We start from the raw sequence: 23,840 nt of genomic DNA, 5'->3' as shown, positions 1-23,840 counted from the left end.
GTTCCCCACAGACATGTAGGAAACAAAGGTAAGGACAGGAAGTCAAAACAATGAATCTTTGAATAGCCAGCAATCATTAAAATTCAAAGGAGGATCACTATGGTTTTCAACAAAATAAATCATTAGAATAAGGAGCTTAAAAGGATTAATGTGATTCTCTATTGAAAGCCTGGTGAATAAGTAAAGCCCAGATTCTTCTAAAACACTGTGATCTGAAAATGAAAGTACAGAATGAAAAACTATGACTTTGTCCTTTACCCCCAAAATCATCCCACTAAAAGAAATCCTACAGTCTTGTCAAATTGTAACTGAGCAAAACCCTATCAGTACTAATGAGGCAGCAGCCTCAGGTACGAATCTGAATTTTTCAGTTGAGTATTTTACTACCTGTTCCTGTCTCTGTACATTAAATGACTGCTTTCCATGAAAATATAAATCCACTTTTAATAACTTGTAATTTAATCTTAATAGATCTGTCAAAAAATTTAAGGTGTGCCTGGTGATGGGGGTGAGGGGGAATAGATCTAGGATTGTCTATTTTATTTTAATTACTTTATCATAATTATAAAGATCCCTGATTAGAACTATAAGCACCCAAGGGCAAGGATCAACACTGGCTAACATGTGGAGTTTATTAATCAATTTTTACTGAATGCCAATGATGGGTATAGTTGATATACTTAAAACCTTTAGTAAGGCTATGGTGGCCTAGAGCAGTGTTTCTGAAACTAAAACGTGCATACGGTGCAACTGATCATCTTGTTAAAAAGAAGATATTGATTCAGTAACTGTTCTAGGGTGGGGCTTGAGATTCTTCATTTCTAACAAGTGTTGGCAACACTGATGGTCCATGGACCACACTTTTTTTTTTTTTTTTTGAGATGGAGTCTCGCTTGTTGCCCAGGCTGGAGTGCAGTGGCTTGATCTCGGCTCACTGCAAGCTCCGCCTCCCGGGTTCACGCCATTCTCCTGCCTCAGCCTCCTGAGTAGCTGGGACTACAGGCGCCCACAACCACATCCAGCTAATTTTTTGTATTTTTACTAGAGATGGAGTTTCACCGTGTTAGCCAGGATGGTCTCGATCTCCTGACCTTGTGATCCACCCACCACGGCCTCCCAACGTGCTGTGATTATAGGCATGAGCCACCGTGCTGGGCCCATGGAGCACACTGAGTAGCAAGGACCTCCAGCATATATGTGAAATCTGAACTAGTACTCCATTTCAAAACACTAAAACAAAACAAAACGCAACCACTATAAAAGGGCCAAAAAAAATAAATCATCTGATTTTCTTTATTGACTCTGTGACTAATAAGGAATAACTAATAAACATTTCCTTATGTGATAGGTATAACCATATGGAAATACTTCCTGAATTATGGTCACTATTTCTCTCTCCTTGCACCCTCTTATATTTTAACCATAAAGACAGAAAAGGTGGAATGCCACCCACAAAATTAAAAGAGTATATCATTCAAGGGATTATTAAAGCAAAGGGGAAAGGAAGAGAAAGCTCTTTCCATGTCAGAGGATTTGGAGAATAAAAAAGAATAAGGCAGGAGGAGCAGGTGCTCAGATGTGTGTTCTTCTCTCTCTTGGCCTAAGACCTAGAAAGGAGGCATGTGAAACAGGCTGGGAAAAAAGCCCAAAGCACAAGGATGTCAACTCCATTTCCTGGTCAGAACTCTGGGAGGAAATTGCCTCATACATTGTCCCCACAATAACCTGGAGTGGGGATGTTGTAGACAGAGAGAGATCTTTGGTTAGAATTCTCTTTGCTCTGTTGTTCTCTCATTCTCCCAAGAAGAGACTCCAAGGTTCTTGAGAGTTCAGCTGGTGAACTTGAAAGAGGCATTGCCATGACAACAAAGGCACAACTACGGCCTCTCTCCAACAAAAGGAGAGCCAGGTGGGTCTCTGAATCCAGACCACAGAGAGTTGGCAGGGTCAGTGAGGGCTGCGTTGAGACTTAGTCAGCAAGAAATACCACTGAGCCCCGACCAAGTCAAGAGGTAACAATATAAGCTAGACCAGCTACAGCCCTCTGTGGGAGGAAGCCTCATAATATCCTTGAAAAAACCCATTTCAATAAGCCCAGCCAGCCTGTACCTAAGCACTGTGTTAAGCCAGGGGACTCCACTGCACCCCAGAATTACAAGATCATGTAAATTCCTATATGTTCAGATGTCTTCTTGGAGAAAATAATGGAGACAATTAGAAAATCTGAAAAACAGAGCATTGATCCCAAGAGAGTATTTCCTAAAGAGAATGTTAATTTATTAGAGAGGCTATAATGTGTCTCAGAGCCTAAACTCTGATCTTAAAGCAAGTTTTCTTCTTGCTTTTCTAGGAAAGTGTGAGTGATCATAAAAATGATCAGTCAGCAAGAGAAAAGAAAGAAGCTTGTTTCTTTTTCATTCATGTGTACCACAGAAAAAGAAATTTTGATTATGACTAAGAAATTCAAAGGGAAGAGATGAATTTATTATCTTTGCATCCTCAGTGTCCAGCATAGTCCCTGGTGATTGATGATAAATGAATCTAGATAAAGAAACCAAAAACCTTCAGTGGGGCAAGAATGACTTCAGAAAAGCAGCATGTGTCAGCAGATATAATAGCATCTTATCGCCAAAGGCCAATACCAATACAACCAGTGCCATGAACAGGCTGCTTTACTCATTCTTTACGTGAGATTTTGTTTTTACTATATTAAAATGGTAAATTCACTTACTTAAAATGATTATATGTAGTAGATGTTAAATCAATGTTAATTGCCTTCCCCTTCCTTTCACCTCCTCCTCTTTTCTATAGTGAAAGATAAACAAAGGAGGTTTATGAACATGAGAATTGTTAATGAATAGTTTTCAAATAAATTAAAAATACATAAAATAATAAAATGCTCTGAAGCATGGAAATTTTTTCACTGGCTTTTTAGCATGCATTTATATCTATTGAACTGTTTCCTTCTGTTATTCTCCTTATCATGGGCCTTGGAACAAAAGTCACTTAAGACTTTTTCTCAAACAGTCTACACTGGAGACCTGCAAGTAGCAAATGAACCTAATACAGATACTCACCCTTTATCCACTCTAGTTTGTTTTCATCCTAGCAGAGAATATTTAGATTTGATATTTGATTTGTTAGATACAAATGCCTTGGTACCACATTATGTTTCATTGGTACACAATGAACACCAATGTCCTAAACAACAAATTCTCACAAAGTCTCAAAACAGAAGACAAAAACCTTTTTCTTAAAAGCATTTGTGCCTGATTTCAGATTCTTGGCCATGTGTTAATCCACAAGTTGGAAAAGACCTGAAATTTTTCCACATTTACTGAAATCAAACATATAACAATGGCAAATCAAAGCCAGGTGCAGTGGCTCACACCTGTAATCCCAGCACATTGGGAGGCCCAGGCAGATAGATCACCTGAGGTCAGGAGTTTGAGACTAGCCTGGCCCACATGGCGAAACCCCACCTCTACTAAAAATACAAAAATTAGCCAGGCATGGTGGCACATGCTTGTAGACCCAGCTACTTGGGAGGCTGAGGCAGGCGAATTGCTTGAACCCAGGCAGCAGAGGTTGCAGTGAGCTGAGATCATGCCACTGTACTCCAGCCTGGGCGACAGAGCAAGACTCTGTCTCAAAAAAACAGTGGCAAATGAGAAATAAATTACTGAAATTCTTTGCAGGTCCTTTCTACAGATTCTGAAATTACCACAATTTAATGTCCCCATTATTACAGGAAACTTCTTAAGTAAGGAAAGAGTTCACTTTCTTACGTTTATGTTACCTGCAAAGGCATGTTTTTTGAGTGATTTTATAAGACAATGTGCTCCAGGAAAAGTTCCAGCTACTCTACAGGAAAACAGAAAGATCATGAACAAGTGAATTTATCAAGGGTAGGGCAGAACTAGTTAACAGGTCTATATTCCCTTGGAGAATATGCTGATTTTATCAGCTGAATTCAGAACCAGGATCTTCTCTTGAATTTCTAGTGACAACTGCTCTCATCTCTCTGTTTTGAAGGGAGAGAGGTGATTAAAACTGTGGCAAGTAACTTATAATCTTATAGGAATACAAATATAAGAACTATGAGTCCCTTTTGGAGGGACTTTCCTCATAAAATTTTCTTTGTAATTATGCTTGGGTTTATGTCAAGGCAGTCACTCTCATTTGTAATCTCCTAGATGTTAAAAGGTCTGTTAGCATACCATTTTAATACTCTATGAATATGTTACAATTTCCATGAAAGTGTTATAAAGCAGATTCATATATACTCTATGAAAGTATTATAAAGCAACATTTAACCAAAATGTATTCTTTCCGATACTTTTTATTTAAATTGCCATATACTCGATCTTAAATGGGTTCACAGTAAAAGAGTTGGACATTCTGATGTAGGTAGCTTAATCATGTTATGGGGAGAAAAAGTCTTCTAACTTGAAGTCAGTTTTTCTTAGACAAATATAGAAGTATAAATGTATTTGTTTTATAGTTTAAGGATCTAAACAGACAAGGCTATAGAGAAATAGATGTGCAAAATGTTTCTTTAGTGTTTAGTTTTAAGTTTGGGTTTAAGTACTATGGGCTCTAAGTATTTCACAGCATCTTGCCCACCATTTTACTTTGCCTTTTTAAGGTTAAAAAAGATTCTAGGGCTTTTATAAATAAATCAAATACTAACAACCTTATTTAGTATCATTTTTCTGCAGATTTGATGGTAATATATTACTTGTGAGGCCAGCATAGTTTAAGAAATAATCCTTCCTCTAAATCCTGATGGGAGTTATATTTGACTAGCTAAGTGTTTGAATACATAAATGCATTCAGCCTTTGGTATTTAAAGTGAGCATCATTAACTCAACATTTCAACTTAAACTTTGCTTAAACGATAAAGTTTCACCCAAGTGAAATCAATGGGAGGTGTGTGTGAATATATGAGGTTTCAACTGGGCTCACTAAGGAATTTTGATGAAAACAGACAACCAAATTAAGAAATCATCAAAATAGAGCAATTATTGTTTGAAAAAAATATGTAACACTAAAAGTCCTCACAGGTTTTCTACCTAAGGCTGAGTAATCGTGTGTGTGTGTGTGTGTGTGTGTGTGTGTGTGTGTGTGTTTTGGGGCACTTAAGAATACATCTTTTGTATGCTTAATGTTAATTCACACTAAGACATCTAAAAACACCAGACTGGTTCCTGAAATACCACCTGTCTATATTGGGAGTTCTATTAAATGATCCAATTTTCCTAGCTTCTTTAGCATATTGATTCCTTCCCCAAATATTCACTAAGTGTTCGCTGTTCACATTATTTGCCTAGGAAAGTTTGCCTCTGGCTTTCAAAAAAGACATGTAAAAGAGTGTAACAAAATCTTGCAAAAATATAGTTTAAGTATTTTACTGAAGTAAAATACTAATAATAGATCAGAATTTCCCATCATCCTCTATTCCATGTGTCATCTAAGCACAGAAGGGAGATATAACAGTGGTGCCTGTTATGTCTCCAATCATAATATCATCAAAGAATAAAATGTAGCTTTCCAGACATGGAATCTGATATGCACAGTTGCATGTAGAATCCCTTTCCACTCTAAACATATTAAAGTGTGGACACTAATTTACTATTTTGAATGAAAATTCATGAGCGACTTCCTCATGAGAAAAGCAGCCTGCCTTTGCCATTAATAAATAAAAAGGAATATGGAGTTCTTTCTAGCAGTAATTTCCTCAATTTTATATATACGCACATACATGTGAACATGTCTAAGAAAAATCAAATCAAGCCTACAAACTTATTAATAACTGGCCCTGCTTTCTCGTGGACCATCTGTCCACCAACACCTATTATTGAAATAAAAAGCATAAAGCACCAAGATAATCCATTAAAAATTCTAACCAATGAGATAATCTATAACATTAGAAACATCAGTGTAGATTTCCGGGTGTATTTAGAGGATTCTGTTACACTGTCAGGAAGTCAAAGGCTTGTCCAAGTTTTTAGATAATATGCTGGACTAAGTTCTACCCAGGGAAACAGAAAATATTCTGAAGAATTTTAAAATCAGTAGTTGGAATAACAAATTGATAAATGTACTTCAAAAGACAAAGAGATTACTTTTTTATTTTTTATTTTATTTATTTTTTTTTTTTTGAGACGGAGTCTCGCGCTGTGTCACCCAGGCTGGAGTGCAGTGGCGATCTCGGCTCACTGCAAGCTCCGCCTCCCAGGTTCACGCCATTCTCCTGCCTCAGCCTCCCAGTAGCTGGGACTACAGGCGCCCGCCACCACGCCCGGCTAGTTTTTTGTATTTTTAGTAGAGACGGGGTTTCACCATGTTAGCCAGGATGGTCTCGATCTCCTGACCTCGTGATCCACCCGCCTCCGCCTCCCAAAGTGCTGGGATTACAGGCTTGAGCCACCGCGCCCGGCCCTGAGATTATTTTTTTAAAAGATAAACCGTCCTTTGTTATCATTTGTGTGTTAACAGGGGAATGGATCCAAACCTAATGGCACACTGGTGTGGGTTGGGCAGTTCACCTTTTCATTAAAGGATTACCCTACTCCAGGCCTCACTAGTTTTCTGAGATGTAATAGGCAATACATCAGTAACCTGGAAATAATTGTTTGTTACCAAATCCTAACAAAAGTCTGGTAGCACAATTAATATGAAAAGTTATCCTTTATTGAGGCTGACCCTACCCAGAGAGTGCTATGCTTGGACTACAAGATTTTAGTTACTTATAGAACTGTTCTTACTGAATTGTGCTTTGACATCACTTCTGCAGCCTACATCAAAAAACTGCTTTGGGGATTTGACTTCTCTTGCATGGATGTAGTATCACAGACACCTGTCTCTGCCTTAAAGCGCTGCAGTAGAAATTCCTCTCAGGTCTCAACAGCATAAGAAGTTGTGCATCATCTGATACAGATTATTTTTAATCATAGGACACTATGAATTCTCTGATAGATAAAATTTCATTTTATTCTTTGGGTGTGGATAGCCCAGAGCCAAATCATAGCCTTTCTTGAGGACACACATAGGATATACATTTGTTTATTTTCTTACTTTACTTTTGCCTAAATTATTTCAGTCAAACATTTATTCTATTTTACTGTCAATATTTTTGTAAGTTGACTCAGATCCTTTGTTGAAGGGGATAGGAAAATGAATAAAGGAATACATTTGAAAGAAAAGAGCTAACCTCAGTATACTAAAATGAAGTAAGTGAGATTTGTTTTAGGCGCCTTCTCATTGTCCCTGTTGGCAACTTTCCCCTTTTCCAACGGGCCCCATCAACTCCCCAAAACAGTACAAAAATTGATCATTGTTATCATGAAAGATGTGTGGTGTGTGTGTGTGTGTGTGTGTATAATATAGTATATATATATTTATATATATAATATAGTGTGTGTGTGTGTGTGTGTGTGTGTGTGTGTATCTTCATTAGTTGAGTACACTGTTAACTTTGAAGTCATACTTCTCCCAAAAGCATGCTTCTACCTCTCTGGTTTGCCTTTTGTTGGCTCTTGGCATGAATGGCATCATCAGTGAAGTGGAAGACTATCTAGGTCTACAATCGATTTAACATATTTCACATTAAAGGGGTATAATATCATGACCCAAGTGAACACATTTCTACTGGTAAGATTTTTTTGTTTGTTTTAGTCCAGAAAGACCTATTTCAATAATTACATAGTGGTCAGAATATCATTTATCCAGGAAGTAGACAGGCACATTTTGCTCCTTTTCACTGTAGCCTACATTGTTACCTTACTATTTAACAGTTCCAGAGCACAAAAAGGGCCTGAATTTAACACTGAGCTTCTATTAGACTGAGATAAGGCAAGAGTCAAGGGAAGGAAGTAGAAATGCAGGATGGAAGTAAGATTTCTTTGGGTTGTCTAGTGATTTAATCTATATGTGAGACTGTTATCAACATTGGCACACATAAGAATACCACATCATTTTATGGCTGGTGTGCACCAAAAAGAACACACTTTATGTAGCAGTGTTCTAAAAATACCCACTGGGCAGAAATTCAAAATGGTCAGAGTATGTGTGTTTGTAAGAGAGAGAGAGAAAAAACAAGAGAAAGACAGAGAGAGAGAAAGAGAGAGAGAGAGATAGTATGAGAGAGCATGAATATTTTGCATGCTGCTCAACAGAAAACTAGAAAGATTAACCCATGGCAGGAAATCCAGGGTGATTATATCCCTTCTCATTTGGTTAAAGTCATTTGGCATATCTTATTGTTTAATTAATTTAGATAAACAAATTTTGTCTTTAATCAAGTGATATTTTAAATCGTGATTCATTTGTTTTCACTTGTCAATATCACTTCTCTTTGGGGATGTTATATTTATATATACTTTCACACCCATCTAGAGGCACTTCTTTCCTAAAAGAAAATGAACTCATCTTTCCTGCTGAACTTTTAGCCTATAATCCTATTTTAATTTAAAGTTCATTTTATTCAGCCTGTTGTGCTTGGGATTAACCTATATATACTGTTTCCATTTGGGAAGAAAATTTATATTAAACCCTTGTGTGATGAGGGGTGAACTATTCCTGAATTCTCAGACACAAGGCATAAACCTCAACTATATCTCTAGCTGTAGACATTGCCCAATTTCATCCACAGCCAGAGAAAGTCAGGCATACAACTGATGAGACTGGAACTTCTCCCACAGGAGTGGAAGTCCCTTAAAAACTCTCTTGGAATCCTTCTAATTCCAGGAAGCGGAGTCAGAAATCACCTCCGTGATCTTCTGCTTCAACAGCATCAAACTATTTGCAGTAAACCTCAACACATTCAGATACTCCCCCTACCTAGTTCCTGTCTTATGGCTGAAATCCTCACCCTCCCTCTACATATACCTCTTCTACTTTTTGTTTTACTTATTTCAAATTTTTAATTTTTAATTTTTGTGGGTACATAGTAAGTACATATATTTATGGAGTACATGAACTATTTTGGTACAGGAGTGCAATGAGTAATAATCACATCATGGAAAATTGGGCATCTATCCTCTCAATATTTAGTCTTTGTGTTACAAACAATCCAATTATACTCTTTTCTTTATTTTAAAATGTACAATAAAGTTATTATTGACTATAGCGCCCCTGTTGTGCTATTAAGTACTATGTCTTATTCATTCTTTGTATTTTATTTTAACCCATTAACCATCTACACCTCCCCCACTCTGATGCCCTAGTACCCTTCCTAGTCTCTAGTAACCATCCATCTCTGTCTCCATGATTTCAACCGTTCTGATTTTTAGATTCCAAAAATAAAGTGAGACCATGCAATCTTTCACTTTTTGTGCCTGGCTAATTTCACTTAACATAATGACCTCCCGTTCCATCATGTTGTTGCAAATGACAGAAGCTCATTCTTTTTTATGGTTGAATAGTACTTCATTGTGTATAAGTGCTACATTTTCTTTATACATTCATCTGTTGATGGGACACTTAAGTTGCTTCCAAAGTTTGGCTATTGTGAACAATGCTGCAACAAATATGAGAGTAAAGATATTTCTTCAATATACTGATTTCCTCTCTTTGGAGTATATGCCCAGCAGTGGGATTGCTAGATTGTATGGTAGCCCTATTTTTAGCTTTTTGAGGAACCTCCAAACTGTTCTCCATAGTGGTTGTATGAATTTAGATTCCCACCAACAGTGTATGAGGGTTCCCTTTTCTTTACATCCTCGTCAGCATTTGTTATTGCCTGACTTGAATAAATGCCATTTGAACTGCACAGACCTCTTCTAATGGCTAAAATCTATGTATCTTTTAAGATAGCTCAGATGTTCCCTCCTCCCCCAAGCCTTCTTGACCCCTTTCAGCTGGGCTGGATTAGGCAGCCCCTCTAAGTACTCCCGTAACACTCTATATCTTAAAATTTCCCCCTTCTTAATTAGGTAATTTATTTTTCGAGACATGGTTTCACTCTGTCTCCCAGGTTGGAGGGCAGTAGCGTGATCACAGCTCACTGCAGCCTCAACCACCTGGGCTCAAGCAATCCTCCTGCCTCAACCTCCTAGGTAACTGCGACCATAGGTGCAAACCACCATGCCCAGCTACTTTAAAAATTTTTTGGTAGGTTGCAGGGTCCCGGGGTGTTACTATGTTGCCCAGGCTGGTCTTGAACTCCCAGGCTCAAATGATCCTCTTGCCTTGGCCTCCCAAAGTTCTGGGATTATAGGCGTGAGCCACTGTGCCCAGCCCTGCCCATTGTTTTATAAGGATGTATCTAAACGTCTCTCTCTCTCACTACACTGAAGACCATGGAGATTAAGTCTTATGTATCTTTTTCATTGCTAGCATCTCATACTACTGCCTGCAACACAGTAGTTGGAAAATAAATATTTTTTAACTGATTTTTCATATTATCTACTGCATTCTAGGTATTTTAGATATTTTCCTATCAATTATTGCATTTCCTTTCTCAAAAAAAAAAAAAAACAAACCATGAAGTACACTAGAATAATGATTCCCATTTTGTAGACTAAGATATTATATCTTGGTGAGATTAAATGTACCAATCAAGGTTCCATAGCTAAAAAGCAGCAGACAGCTAACTTGAATTCTATTCTTAATTTTTAATCTAGTTGCTCTCTCTCCTCTTAGGAAATTAGACTATAGTGAATGCTTGACTTATCCCTAAAAATAAACATTATTTGTGTAGTTGGAAGCAATCTGAGCAGACTCAATGCAATCTAATATCTAGGATCAGGAGCTTTTACCTATAGCTTCAAGAGAGAAAATAATAGTCAACTGTAGTCCTCAATTCCTGTCAATCAAGATATTACCTGGAATTCTCAATGGTATAGTCTTTATTTTGTAATTCTTGCATATTACAGCAGGAAATACTCTGACTGAAATAAAAATGTTCTGCTTACCTATAGTTTTAAAAATAAGCATTCCTTAAAGACAATGTTATGTTCACCTGGCAGGGAGGGCATAGTTTACCACAAGGTAAATTCTTGGCTCTCTCAGCCTCTGCTACCCCATAGTTACCACACTGTCCTTCATGTTGGCTGAGGAGCCCAAAACATTTCTGACCTCCAGATCTGCTTCCTGGGCTTTTCTACTTAGATGTTTCAGAGACCATAGAAAGAACTATGTCTCAAATACTCCGCTCTTCCTCCCTCTTACTCTTCCTCTGCATTCCCCTCCTCAGTGAATGCCACATCTGTCTCCTAGAGTGCACGAGTCTGAAATATGGAGGTCCATTCTCAAATAACCCCTCCCTCAACAACCCCATCTACCCAGTGACCAAGGCTTGTCAATGCAGCTTCTTTCAGTTTCTATTACTGTTGTCTTAGCTCAGGGCCTATTTCTTATTTGAATGACTGGAATAGCCTCTTAACTGAGCATTGTCTAGCCTAGGCCTAACCAATCTATTCTCCACACAGTTAGTAGATAATTGTTGCAAACTACTAATCTAGTCATACTGGGCATCCTTTAGTCATTCCAGCTATTTGCACACACTGCCTCCTCTGTGAGAAACACCCTTCTCATTTCTGACCCTGGGCCATCCTCCACGACACTTCTCTGGAAGGTTTTCCTGATTTCCATATACCTATCACCTTTTGTGTCCCACTGCCTCTATGTCCCCAGTGCCTAACACAGCCTGCACTTAATAGGGGCTAAATAAATATTACATGTTGAATGACACCAAAATCACTTGAATCCAAGTATTCCTGTTTTCTTTCTCTTGGAGCCAATATCTGGGGCATCAGAATGGTTCCTTCTCCCTCACGCTCTTCATCCCGTGGGCCACTGAGGTTTACTGATACCTTCTGGCTTCAGTTGCCATCTAGTATCCACGTGCTCCGTTAACTGTCAACCCAAAAGTCTTTAATGTCTAAAGTGGTGCTTCTCAAACTTCAGCATTAGATTCACCTGGGAGGGTCTGGGTGTGGTGGCTCACTCCTGTAACCTCAGCACTTTGGAAAGCTGAGGTGGGTGAATCACTTGAGGTTAGGAGTTCGAGACTAGCTTGGGCAACATGATGAAACTCCGTCTCTACTAAAAATACAAAAATTCGCCGGGCACTGTGGCATGCACCTGTAATCCCAGACACTTGAGAGACTGAGGGACAAGAATCACTTGAACCTAGGAGGTGGAGGCTGCAGTGAGGCAAGATCATGCCACTACACTCCAGCCTAGGCAACAGAGCAAGACTTTGTCTCAAAAACAAAAAAAAACCCAAAAAACAAAAGGAAAAAACCAGAATCACCTGGGATGCTTGTTAAACAAAGATTGCTGGTCTCCACCCCTAGACTTTCTAGTTTAATACGTCTGAAGTGGGACCTAGGAATGACATTTCTAACACATTCCTAGGAGATACTGCTGCTGGTGGTCCAGAGACCATACTTTGAAAACCACTGAGGCAATGGTTCTCAACTGCTGGTGAGCATTAGAACCCAATCACTATCATCTACTTCTGCCTACTGAATCGAAATTTTCAGTAGGGTGGGGCAGACTGGCTTTTTTTCTGCTTAAAAGCTCCACAGGTCATCCTGATGCACTATCTTGGTTAAGAACCATGAATTCAATGACTAACTTCTGGATCTGGACTTCACCTTCTTCCAAAGCCTTATTTTTCACACCTCCTTTAACTTCAATCCTCCTCTTCAGTCCTATGAAACAGTAAGCAGTCTGATGATTCCAGACCTTTCCTCCCTTTTAGCCCTGGATCAGTTTTATTTATTCATTCATGCATCCATTCATTCGTTGGGTACCTAGCACTTGCCAGGCATTGCCCCAGATGCAGGAGAGAGTGCAGTGAATATGAGAGATGAAGCCCTGCTTTGTAGAGCTCATCCTGTTTGTTCTAAGCTCCCTAGCATTCTGTTTCCCCTTCTCTCTCACTGCACAGATCTGTATCGGCTTCATGCCATAGTGTCTTGCTAGACTGTAAATTCAATGAAGGCAAGGACTGTGATATGTCTTTGTAGGTGCTCAATATGTGTTTTTCTGGTTAAATTGAAAAGCACTTCTGCTGACCTAGCCCTCTTTCAAAAACCATCTCCAGAGCCTTCTCTCTCTGCTCTTTCCTGACCTGCTCTAATTCTACTTGACACAGTCAGAATTGAGCTCTGCCTTCAATGAGCCCTCCCCTCTTCCCTACACAGATTTCTAAACTTGACACTTAAAATGCTTTATTCCACGCTGTTTACAGAGATCTGGTTCCTTCTACCAAACTGTGAGCTTCTGAAATGTAGGAACCATTTCATTTCCACCATTTTAATATCTGTACTTCAAGAGCCTGACATATGAAAAGTACTTTAAAACGTTTGTAAAATTCAGCCTGGGCAACATGGTGAAACTTTGTCTCCACCAAAAATATAAAAATTAGCTGGGCATGGTGCCCCACCCCAGAGTCCCATCGACTCAGGAAGCTGAGGTGGGAGAATCACCTGAGCCAAGGCAGTTGTGGCTGCAGTAAGCCAAGATCACACCACTGCAATCCAGCCCGGACAATGGGAATGAGACCCTATCTCAAAAAAAAAAAAAAAAAAAAAAAAAAAAAAAGTTTGTCAAATTAATGAATGAGTTAATTTTGTTTTGATTTAAAACTGCTCTGCAATGTTTTGCCCCAAACTTCCTTGCGGTTTTAATGAACTCTACTTAAGACTTCCATTTCTCCATAGTAGGAAGATACCTTAATTCAAATTTCATACAGTATGGAATATGCACAACACCAGATTTGGGGGAAAAGCTTATTAAGAATCCAGATAAATCCTTACAGAGAGGGCAAAGAGTGACTTTATAGATTATCTCCTGCATTCTTGACTCAGAGTGCTGACTCGAGGTCTTAACTCCACTTTAAACCTTCTATCCGTGCCTCTCAGTTCTCTCCTTTATATAGACTGAACAAAAGACATGGTTTTTAATCTACACTCAGTTTTGACATCAAGAATGATACTACTTAGCAAATTAAACTGACTCTTTGAAATTCATTAGAAAAATAAAATCAGATAACCTCTCAATAGGAAAAGGTATCTGAAAAAGAGATGGTTACACTTTACAAAATATACAGAAAGTAAGTGTTCTTGATAAACTATGCTGAGTATCATGCCATGCACATAGTAGGCCCTCAATGAATATTTATTGGGTGAAAAAAGGCAACTGGTAAGTGTTTTCACCTAAATTGAAAAGCACTGACTTTTGCTACTGTTGTTTATCACCAGAGACTCACACATTGCAGGTCCCTCCAGGAGCTATGGTTCCACTTTGGGATGCTAGAGCCAGTGCCAAGTGTTTCCCACAGGTGAATAAACTCTGTTACTAGAACTCATACAGCCTCACGTATGTTCAGGGAAATCCTCCTACCACATATATTCATAACTGCTAACCACACAATTCAGAGTTGTATAATATATAAGCTGTGACATATCACCTTGATATATAACTTTTTGTCAGGCTAAAGTGGTTATAAATTCATTTCTAAAAGTTATTTTGGCTACATAAAATTCTCAGAAACTTAAGATCACCATTCAGTGTAGCAGCTCAGTCTTCCCTGGGGTAGTCTTATTCATTTTTCAACTACATTAGTACATATAATCTTTTTAGCATGCTTGTAGGCATGAGAAGGAAATAAAATGACATGAACTGTATCACCAACTTAATTTTCTCTTTAGTGTATTGGATATCTGCATGTGGAATGAAGATCCTTGAAAGCCCACACCATTCCCACAATTACTTATTGGAAACAATGTTCATTCTATGTAACAAAAAGAATGATTAATGAAGTTTATGTATCATTGGAGCAGATAATTTTACAAAGCTACTTTCTTAAGGCTTTAGAATTAAGGATTTGACTGTGGGAACAGAGAGTTTTAAGGGCAGGACACCCCAGATAACCTCACCCACATACATTTCTCAAACAATGCTTTTCTGTATGTAAACAAAAAATAGAAAGGAGTATATGGTTTTTGTCCTTAGTATTAAATAGCTGGCTTTCTTTCAGGACACTCTTAAATTTCTGCACAATGCACAGCCTTCAGCACCCCAAGGAGCATAAACAAAGGATATCAGGCAAGTTCACCTACTCCCACTTCACAGAACAATGCTTGTTGTTAACTAAGCAATTCCCAGGGCAGATTTATGATTTGTGGAGCCCAGAGTGAGTGCTCAGGTTGGGTCCCTGGAATCCGGGGTCAGAAGCACGTGGTGCTGCTCAATCCCCAGGGCTTTTACAAAACATGAAAATGTGACCTAAGGTTTGTGCTTGCATGTACACCAGAGGCTATTTAGGCATTTAGAGAAATCAAAGCACATTAAGGCCTCAAAGCAGTTTATTGTTCATGCTTCGAGATTTAACTTTTTCTTTCTTATTTGCTGCTATGTTTTTCCTCTGGTGAATAAATGACTACTGAATCAAGTAAGATGAATTGACTACATATATAACATGTCTCACGTATTAAAATATACTGATAGAGCAACAAGTTATAGAAATAGGTAAATGTGAAAACTTGAAAATTCCCTTTTCATTTCCTAAACAGAATTATGACTCTGAATGACTAAAAATACAGGAGTTATTTCCTGTATTCTTAGACACTGGGTTTTTATAATAAGAAAGAATTTTTCTTCAGTGTACTTAATTTATCCCAAAACTTTACATGAGGATTGTAGTTCCAGTCAGAACTATAAGCACTTAAAAAAAATAAATGCAAACAAGTGCTTGAAAAGGCTTCTTTCCTCTTGTCACTTTAAGAAATATTTTGGCTAGAGTTACATCCCATAGGTTTATATAATGCTATTAACATGTAATGTAACTTTGGGGAATAATTTCTCCTTTGTGTTGTCTGGTACAAGTCTAAAAGTAAAATAGGTTACTGTTTCCATTTTTATGAGCATAACTATTATCAAATTATTAACACTATGAAATAATCCAATTTCATCACTACTCTTTTACTCTCTAAAATCACCTATTAAATATTACAATTGGGCTGGAAAAAAAGAAAAAAATATATGTGTATATACATATACATATATAGAGAGACAATGTTCACATCATTTTAAAAGTCATTTGGAATTATCTAAATATGTGACTTAACTGTTCAATAGTATGAATAGTTAGTATAATATAAATACAGCCATATGTCCCAGGCTGAATGAAATTGTTGATGGGTCAGTGAAGGTGTTGGGTCCTCTCACATACTATAGATAATTCAAGAGCTAGCCTATTCCAATTGACTTCATGTGAAGCTAAGTGGCTAACCCATGGTCTCTAAACAATTATTACATTTCTACATTATTCAGGAAAATTATGTTCTACCAAGTTTCCAGTGTGGTTCTGGTGTTTAAAAGTCCTCAAATAGGCTTTAAAATAAATTGTGAAATCTGAAAAAGAGCAAACACAAGGAAAACATAATTTATAAAGAAGACAGATCAATACTAGAGGCACATTGTAGTCACAAAAACACTTATAAAATCACAACGCTGTATTTTAAAAATTAATAATGAGTCAGAAAGTTCTGGATTAGATGGCAGAGGCTGATGAAATCCAGTCTTCAATTCTTGCACAAATGGAAAATAACATAAATGCCTAGTCTACTGAGCTTCTCCTTGTCTGTTAGCTAGAGAGGAAATACCTTCCTAACACCTACCAGTGGAAAATCATTGAAAAAGTAGATTAGTGAGAATAAAACAAGAAAAAGAATAGTTCCCTACCCATTGCTTCCCACTGAATGAACTTTTGACATATCAGCAAACTCTTCTTTTCGCTTGCTGCTGCTGGTATACTGCTCGCTGTACAGCTTGAGGGACATCTGCTCAACAGCATCTCTTTGTGCTTCCAGGTAGCATAGTTGAACCTCAGCCTGGAAAGAGAAACAAAGAGAAATTGCTGTTTTAATCCAGAAGGAATGCATTTCAAGTGAGGTGTAACAGCTCAAAGAATGGGAATTCTTCACATCATTATACTGCTTCTTTTCGAGTTGGATTTAATGGGATCAGTTGGGCATATTACAGAATTATATTTTAGATCTGAATCTTATAAATTCTTCCTTAAAATATGACCTGAATAAATGAACCCTCAGAAGACTCTGTAAATATCACAAAATATCCCTGAGATCATAATACTGTATGATAAGACTTTACATAAAAATTCTGTGAAATTCCTTAATAATATTCTTCCTTATATTGTCACATATGTAACACTTATTTTTTAAAAATCCCTCTCCAACTCATACATTTGCATGGACACATATTCTAAATGCTTCTCTATTATTTTCCCTATGGAGAATAAAAAAGCCTAGTGTTAATTCCAGTACCTCTTCAATAATCACAATAGACTTTATTACATTTTTTGGTTGTCTGTGTTACTGTCTTAATAATTTTAAAGTAATGCAAATAGTGATTTTGCTTACATGCAGGTATGAATTGTTAAATCTTTCATACTTAGGGCTCACTGCAGTAAAGGAGAGGTAGTAAGTTCACCATGCTGTTTTCTATCAAACCAAGGCCAAAAGAATGCTGAATAATATTTGGCATGAAACTGTATTGAATAGATGCTTTATTTATTGCAGCTGTTCTGATCCCTGTGGCTTTCAGGTTCCCTAGAACACCAGATGAGACCGAGAATGATATCTTCTCAGGGGCATGCTTGGCCATGGTAAAGGGAAGGGAGCAATGCTGAGTTCATGTACATTGTAGACCAAAGGACTCTTCTTTTAGTGTGCTTCACTAAATCCAAGCATGTCCATGAACACTTCTCATAAACCTTAAAATCGCTACTTTACAATTTTATTATATATTCTAGGAAAAACATTTCTGGGTCAGTTGTTAAGTAATTGCCAGAATTCTGTAACATGTAAGAAGAAAAGTCGGGTCAGACATGACCTTCTACTCTTAGTATCCACAGCTGACCAAGGCCTTTTGCCTGATCTCTAGTTTTACAGCCTCAACTACGGAGAAAAAGTGAATATTATAAAGTGGCAGCTGCTTAAATTCCAAATTAGTACTCTATAAAGGAAATGGGTAGCCTATGAAAAAATGAGGTCTTGCAGGCCGGGTGCAGTGACGCATGCCTGTAATCTCAGCACTTTGGGAGGCTGAGGTGGGTGGATCACTTGAGGTCAGGAGTTCGAGACCAGCCTGACCAACCTGGCGAAACCCCGTCTCTACTGAAAACACAAAAATTACCCAGGTGCATGTCTGTAGTCCCAGCTACTTGGGAGGCTGAGGCAGGAGAATCACTTGCACATGGGAGACAGAGGTTGCAGTGAGCCAAGATTGCTTGACTACACTTTAGCCTGGGCAACAAAGTGAGACAATGTCTCAATTAAAAAAAGAAAAGAAAAAAAGAAAAATGAGGTCTCAAACCATTCTAGAATTCCTATGTTGTTGCTTTTTATAAGTACTTAATTATGAATGCTCTGGGTTGCTGAGAAAGAATTTAAAGAAACACTGTTAAAATAACTATAGTTATATAATTGAAGTTTCAGAAATCAGATCAAAACTGCAATCTATTTGTTGGTTCATGTGAACTGCTCTTGCCCAAAATAATTGACTTGAATAAGAAGACACTCAATTGGATTAAGAACTATGTCAAACACTATAAACAAAGGATAATGTTATATGGAGTACATTCAGTTGGGAGTAGGGGGTATGGCTGGCGGGAAGGCACAAAGAAAATGCTAGATCTAGTGATGTTAGTATCTTTATTGATGATGTGGAAAAGGAGGTATGCAGAATGTTAACAGCACATATAGAAGACTGCCAACTAAGAGGTTTGCAAACATCACGGAACCTGAAAGAATGATAACTACTGATGAAATAATGTTTTATTTTTAAAAGGATAAAACTAAATGTAAAAAGTCAACAATAAGAAACACAACAGAATAAATCTTTTAGAAGAATATACAAATTTTTATGAGATAAATGAGATTACAGAGATATTGAGCAATAGTCAAAGAACTTAAGAACAATACTCCTCCAAAATGCCACCCCTTTACTTCCAATGCAAAGCCACAGAGTTTAATGAGTATTATAGCCACACTAAGTATTCCACTGACCCAATTAGAATAATGCATTTGTGCCATTAGGCGCCAAAGGACATGTTTGATATCTAAAGGTTCCTCTTAGTTTTTAACCATCCTAAGTCACAAGCTGGACCATGGTTCATTCTGCGTAGTGACCTCACAAATGTGTGCCACTGGTCACAAAAAGGATCATAAACAGAGAAGTCAACTTCATATAGACTCAACACCAGTACAGAAAAATAAGCTGCATTCATCACTGTGATCCTCAGTCATTTCTGTGTACAAAGAGATATACTTCACATATGACAGGGATATATAAAAAGAAATTCAGAGAACAAAGCTGAGAGTAACTCCAAAAATAGTCACCTTACAAAATGATTGAAATGTTATAATCTATGACTTTTATTGCATAATACCTCACAAGCATTTGGCAAAGGAAATTTCCCAGCACTAACAAGGAGATGAATTAGATGGCACAGGTCTTTCTTATCCATCTCTATTTCTATTTCTGTTTTCAGTGATTCATTCCTAAATGAGATGATAAAAATAGAACCAAAGTAGTTCCTCCTGCTAAGGTTGAATGGCTTTGCTGGTCTAAATCTCTCTGCAGACTGTCTTAACTTTTTTCTCATATTCTATCTTAGTCCAAAGATAGAAAGAGTTAAAGAAAACTTAGTCCTTTAGAAACAGTAACACAATCTCTGGTTAAAAAAAAAAATTGTTAGCAGCTATAACAGTGGATACTTTAAAAAGTTACTATATTTTACAAATGGAAACTTAGCACGATTAAATAATATTTAAGATGCACAATGAAAATAATTTGGCAACTTACTCACTAAATAGGGGGTTGGGAAAGAAGACTCGGTGATGGAATCTCCTCTTCCCTTCTAGGTCACTAAAAGACCCATGATACCATCAACAGGAGTAGGAGTATACTCCTGTATAGGAAGAGCAGTTCAAGTGGATGGGAGATATCATCTGGATTTGAATCTATCAGTTTAAGGTACTGGTGGGATGCTCAGAATGAGATGTTCAGCAAGCAGGTGGAAATATTAGGACTGAAATACAAACCTACAGGCAATGGCTGCCATTAGGAGGTGAAGTGAGAATGCCATGGGAGAGAGTAGACAATGAGAAGAGAAAAAAGATCAGTTTTCACTTACTCTGGTCTAGGCCTTCATTATCATTGGCTTACCCAATGTAATGGATTCTCAGTCATTTTCCCTCCCAAAATTCATTTTATTTATTGTTCAATGATCTTTTTGAATCACAGTTGAGATCACTGGTGTATTGTTTGTGGGCTCGATTCTGGGCCACTTTTCTCTATATACTCTCTTCCATGGCTTTAAATGTCAACTAAGTAGTAATGCCTTCCAATCCTCTTCTCTAAGCTGCATACTTACATACCAACCAATCACCTGACATCGCTGCTCGGGTTTCTTTAGACTTTACTACTTAAAACAGAACTCTTCATCCTCATCTTTACCACATCCCCCAAACCTTTCTGTACTTAGGCCTTTAAATAGAATAAAACCTTTCCTTTTAAATAAATGGTACTGTGTATTGTTCATGTCAGAAACCTGAGAGTCATTGTTGACTTTTCCTCGTCTTCATTTCCTTTAGCAGGTTATTCCCTAAGTTGTTGAGTCCTCTTCTAAAATGTCTCTCCAGTCTCTTTCTCCAATCTGCACTGCTGCCAGCCTAGTCCAAGTTTTCATAATCTTTCACCTGCAGTACAGCAAATATATTCTAACATGTATCTCTCTGCACTCATTCCTAGACCCCTAATCTCTTCTCTTACAGTGGCCCAAGTAGTCTTTATAAAACATGAGCTGGTTTTAGACTGCATTCAGACCCAAAAAACAAAATTCTCTCCATGGCCTAGGATATTTGGTTCCTGCTGACCTTAGACCACGTTTTCTACCAGTCTCCCTCTTGATCACCATGCCCCTGTCATCCTTGCCTTGTTTCAACACTTTAAATATTCTAGTTCTTTTAACAGCCTGTTCTTGCCTCAGGGCCTTTGCACATATTGTTCCATTTCACTGGAACATTATCTTGCTAATGTCTTCTCATCTTTCCAGCTCTCAGCTGATATGCTACTTCTCAAAAAGGCCTTGCCTAACTTATCAAAACTAGATCCATTCTATTTTTCCTCTATTTCAGATACAGATTAATTTCCTTCATAACACATATCAAAATTTAAAATTCTTGCATTTGCTGGTTTACATTTTTTTCTGTCCCTTTTTCTAGACTCCAAACTCCATAAAGGATTGTTTCTGTCTCCTTTGCCATTTTGCATTCCCAGTACCCTGGCAATATCCGGAATGTGACAGGGGCTCAGTAAATAATTGTTCAATGGATGAGTTGTACATTCTTGCATTCATCCATTCATTTATTATTATTATTATTATTATTATTATTTTGAGATGGAGTCTCACTCTATTGCCCAAGTTGGAGTGCAGTGGCATGATCTTGGCTCACTGCAACCTCTACCTCCCAGGTTCAAGCGAATCTCCTACCTCAGCCTCCCAAGTAGTTGCGATTACAGATGCCTGCTGCCACACCCAGCTAATTTTTATATTTTTAGTAGAGATGGGATTTCACCATGTTGGCCAGGCTAGTCTTGAATTCCTGGACTCAGGTGATCCACCTGCCTTGGCCTCCCAAAATGCTGGGATTACAGGCATAAGCCACCACACCTGGCTGCATTCATCCATTTATTACTCATATGTTTACTGAGACCTTCTCGTGTCTCAAGAACTATACTAAGAACTGTGGGAACAGGGAAGAAGAAAACTTAGTTACTTCTCCTGAGGCACTGCAGTGTGGTAGAAGGGAGAGCCATGCCAACAGATAACTACAAGTGTACAAGTGAAATTATTGTAGGGAAGGATGAGAAATAAAAATAATTTATTGTCTGAAGGTGGGGGTTTAGGGTAGGGAGCAAAGGCTTGACGGAAGTGGCATTGGAGCCAAAACTGAGATAATGGGTCTGACCTTGTCAGGTGAAATTTGTACACCATCTTGGCCACAATGAAGTGCCAGTGGAAGCTATTGTCATTTCTGTGATGGCCTTAATCTTCCTCTATCTCTCTTTTTCTGTCATGACAAGATAGTGCCTAATGGATTAGTCCAAATAGCTGGTATAGCTCCTACTGGCTGGTGTACTTGGAGAAAGTTGCATTGAGAACTTGAATCAGCAGTTCCTATCAGGCTGGATGCCCACTATACCAAATAGTGGGAATGTCTAAGAGATTCTAGTAACTAGTACCTCTGGTAAACTTTTAACATAATATTATGGACTGAATTATGTCCCCTCACTCCCAAACTCCTATGTTGAAGCCCTAACCCCCAATGTGACTATATTTGCAGATAGAATTTTTAAGAAGGCAATAAAGGTTAAACGAGGTCACAAGGGTGGGGTCCCAATCCAACAGGATTGGTGTCCTTATAAGGAGAGGAAGAGATACCAGAAGTGTGCGTGCACAGAGGAACAGCCATATGAGAACGTAGCAAGAAGGCGGCCATCTGTGAGCCAAGGAGGGAGGTTTCACCTGAAATCAAACCTGCAAACACCTTGATCTTGGACTTCTGGCCTCCAGAACTGTGAGAAATAATTTCTGCTGTTTAGCCACCTAGTCTGTGGTATTTTGTTATGGCAGCCTAATCATGTTAGAAATGCTGCCTTCTCATCTGAGATTTAATACACTTGCTTTGCTACTTATCAATAATAGCATGTTTCTCCCCTTTATTTTGTATGCATTTAGCACCTAAATCATTAGAGGTACTCCTTTTCAAATTGAGACTATAAATTAATCATTAATAATTTAATAAGGACACAAAATGCAGTTCGTTAAAATATTTTATGGAAATTTGGCTTGGTATGTGGTGACCCAGATTCAATGCCTGGATCATTACTCAATCATATACTTCCCTCTGATCTTGTGTGTGTAAGTAATAATAACTGTATAACATATTTTGGGGAGGAAATTTCAGTCAATCTAATCATTTTGAAGGATTAAACACATAATCACTTTTATAATCACATATAGACATAATGCTTTATCTTTGTCCTAAAAAGCAATTTTTAGTTTGCTTTTTGCTAATTTGACTGATTTATCACTTCATGTCCTGGAATTCTTTATTGGGTTAAGCATCCTGAGGAATATTAAAATCAATTTTACTTTTTCTTAACTCATACCATTGTAGATCTCCCTGTTCACTCATACTAGACTTCATAGTTCTCACCACATCTACTACTGCCTATCTGCATCTGGGTCCACGTCCTCTGCTATTCCTTCTGTTTCTACAGAAGCTGTCCATATTTCTAAGGCTAATCCCTTGCACTTTGGTACCAGACTTTCCTGACCTACACAAAGATGATCACCCCCCAAAATTGCCTTTCTTTCCTGCATCAAGTTTTTTTTTTCTCTACTGTATTATTCCTATTGCACATTAGCCCAAAAAATGCTGTTATTTTTCCAATGGTAAAAAAACAATACGGAGAGAAAAAGAAAAATAATCCATTGCCACTAATCTATCTTCTAGCCATTTTTCCATTTCTCTGTTCTCCATTATAGCAAAAACACTTTTACTTTAATTATTTATACTTGCTATTTACAATCTCTCTCCTATTTCTCTCTTGAACACACTCCAATCAGATTTTGGTCCACATTCCTCATGCAGTGGTCAGTCTTTGGTCCTCAACCTAGTCTAGCCTGCTTCAGCGGGGCTGGTGGGTGTGCTCTTGGGGCATTTGCTTGTGTTTGCATGACAGCTCAGTCCCTCATTTCTCTCAGGTCTTTGCTGAAATATCCTCTT

General features: G+C 37.9%; 1 protein-coding gene across 1 annotated transcript in view; it reads right to left on the bottom strand.

The window, feature by feature from the left end:
* AKAP6 (A-kinase anchoring protein 6) overlaps positions 1–23,840 on the bottom strand; it is a 516,267-nt gene that overhangs the window by 146,869 nt on the left and 345,558 nt on the right. The window contains exon 9 of the mRNA XM_025392877.1: positions 16,705–16,853. Coding sequence (XP_025248662.1) covers positions 16,705–16,853 — 149 coding nt within the window. The remainder of the gene's footprint in view (positions 1–16,704; positions 16,854–23,840) is intronic.

The sequence above is a fragment of the Theropithecus gelada genome, chromosome 7b (genome assembly GCF_003255815.1).
Source record: "Theropithecus gelada isolate Dixy chromosome 7b, Tgel_1.0, whole genome shotgun sequence".
Lineage (NCBI taxonomy): Eukaryota > Metazoa > Chordata > Mammalia > Primates > Cercopithecidae > Theropithecus > Theropithecus gelada.
This window is presented reverse-complemented; position numbering and strand designations above follow the sequence as displayed.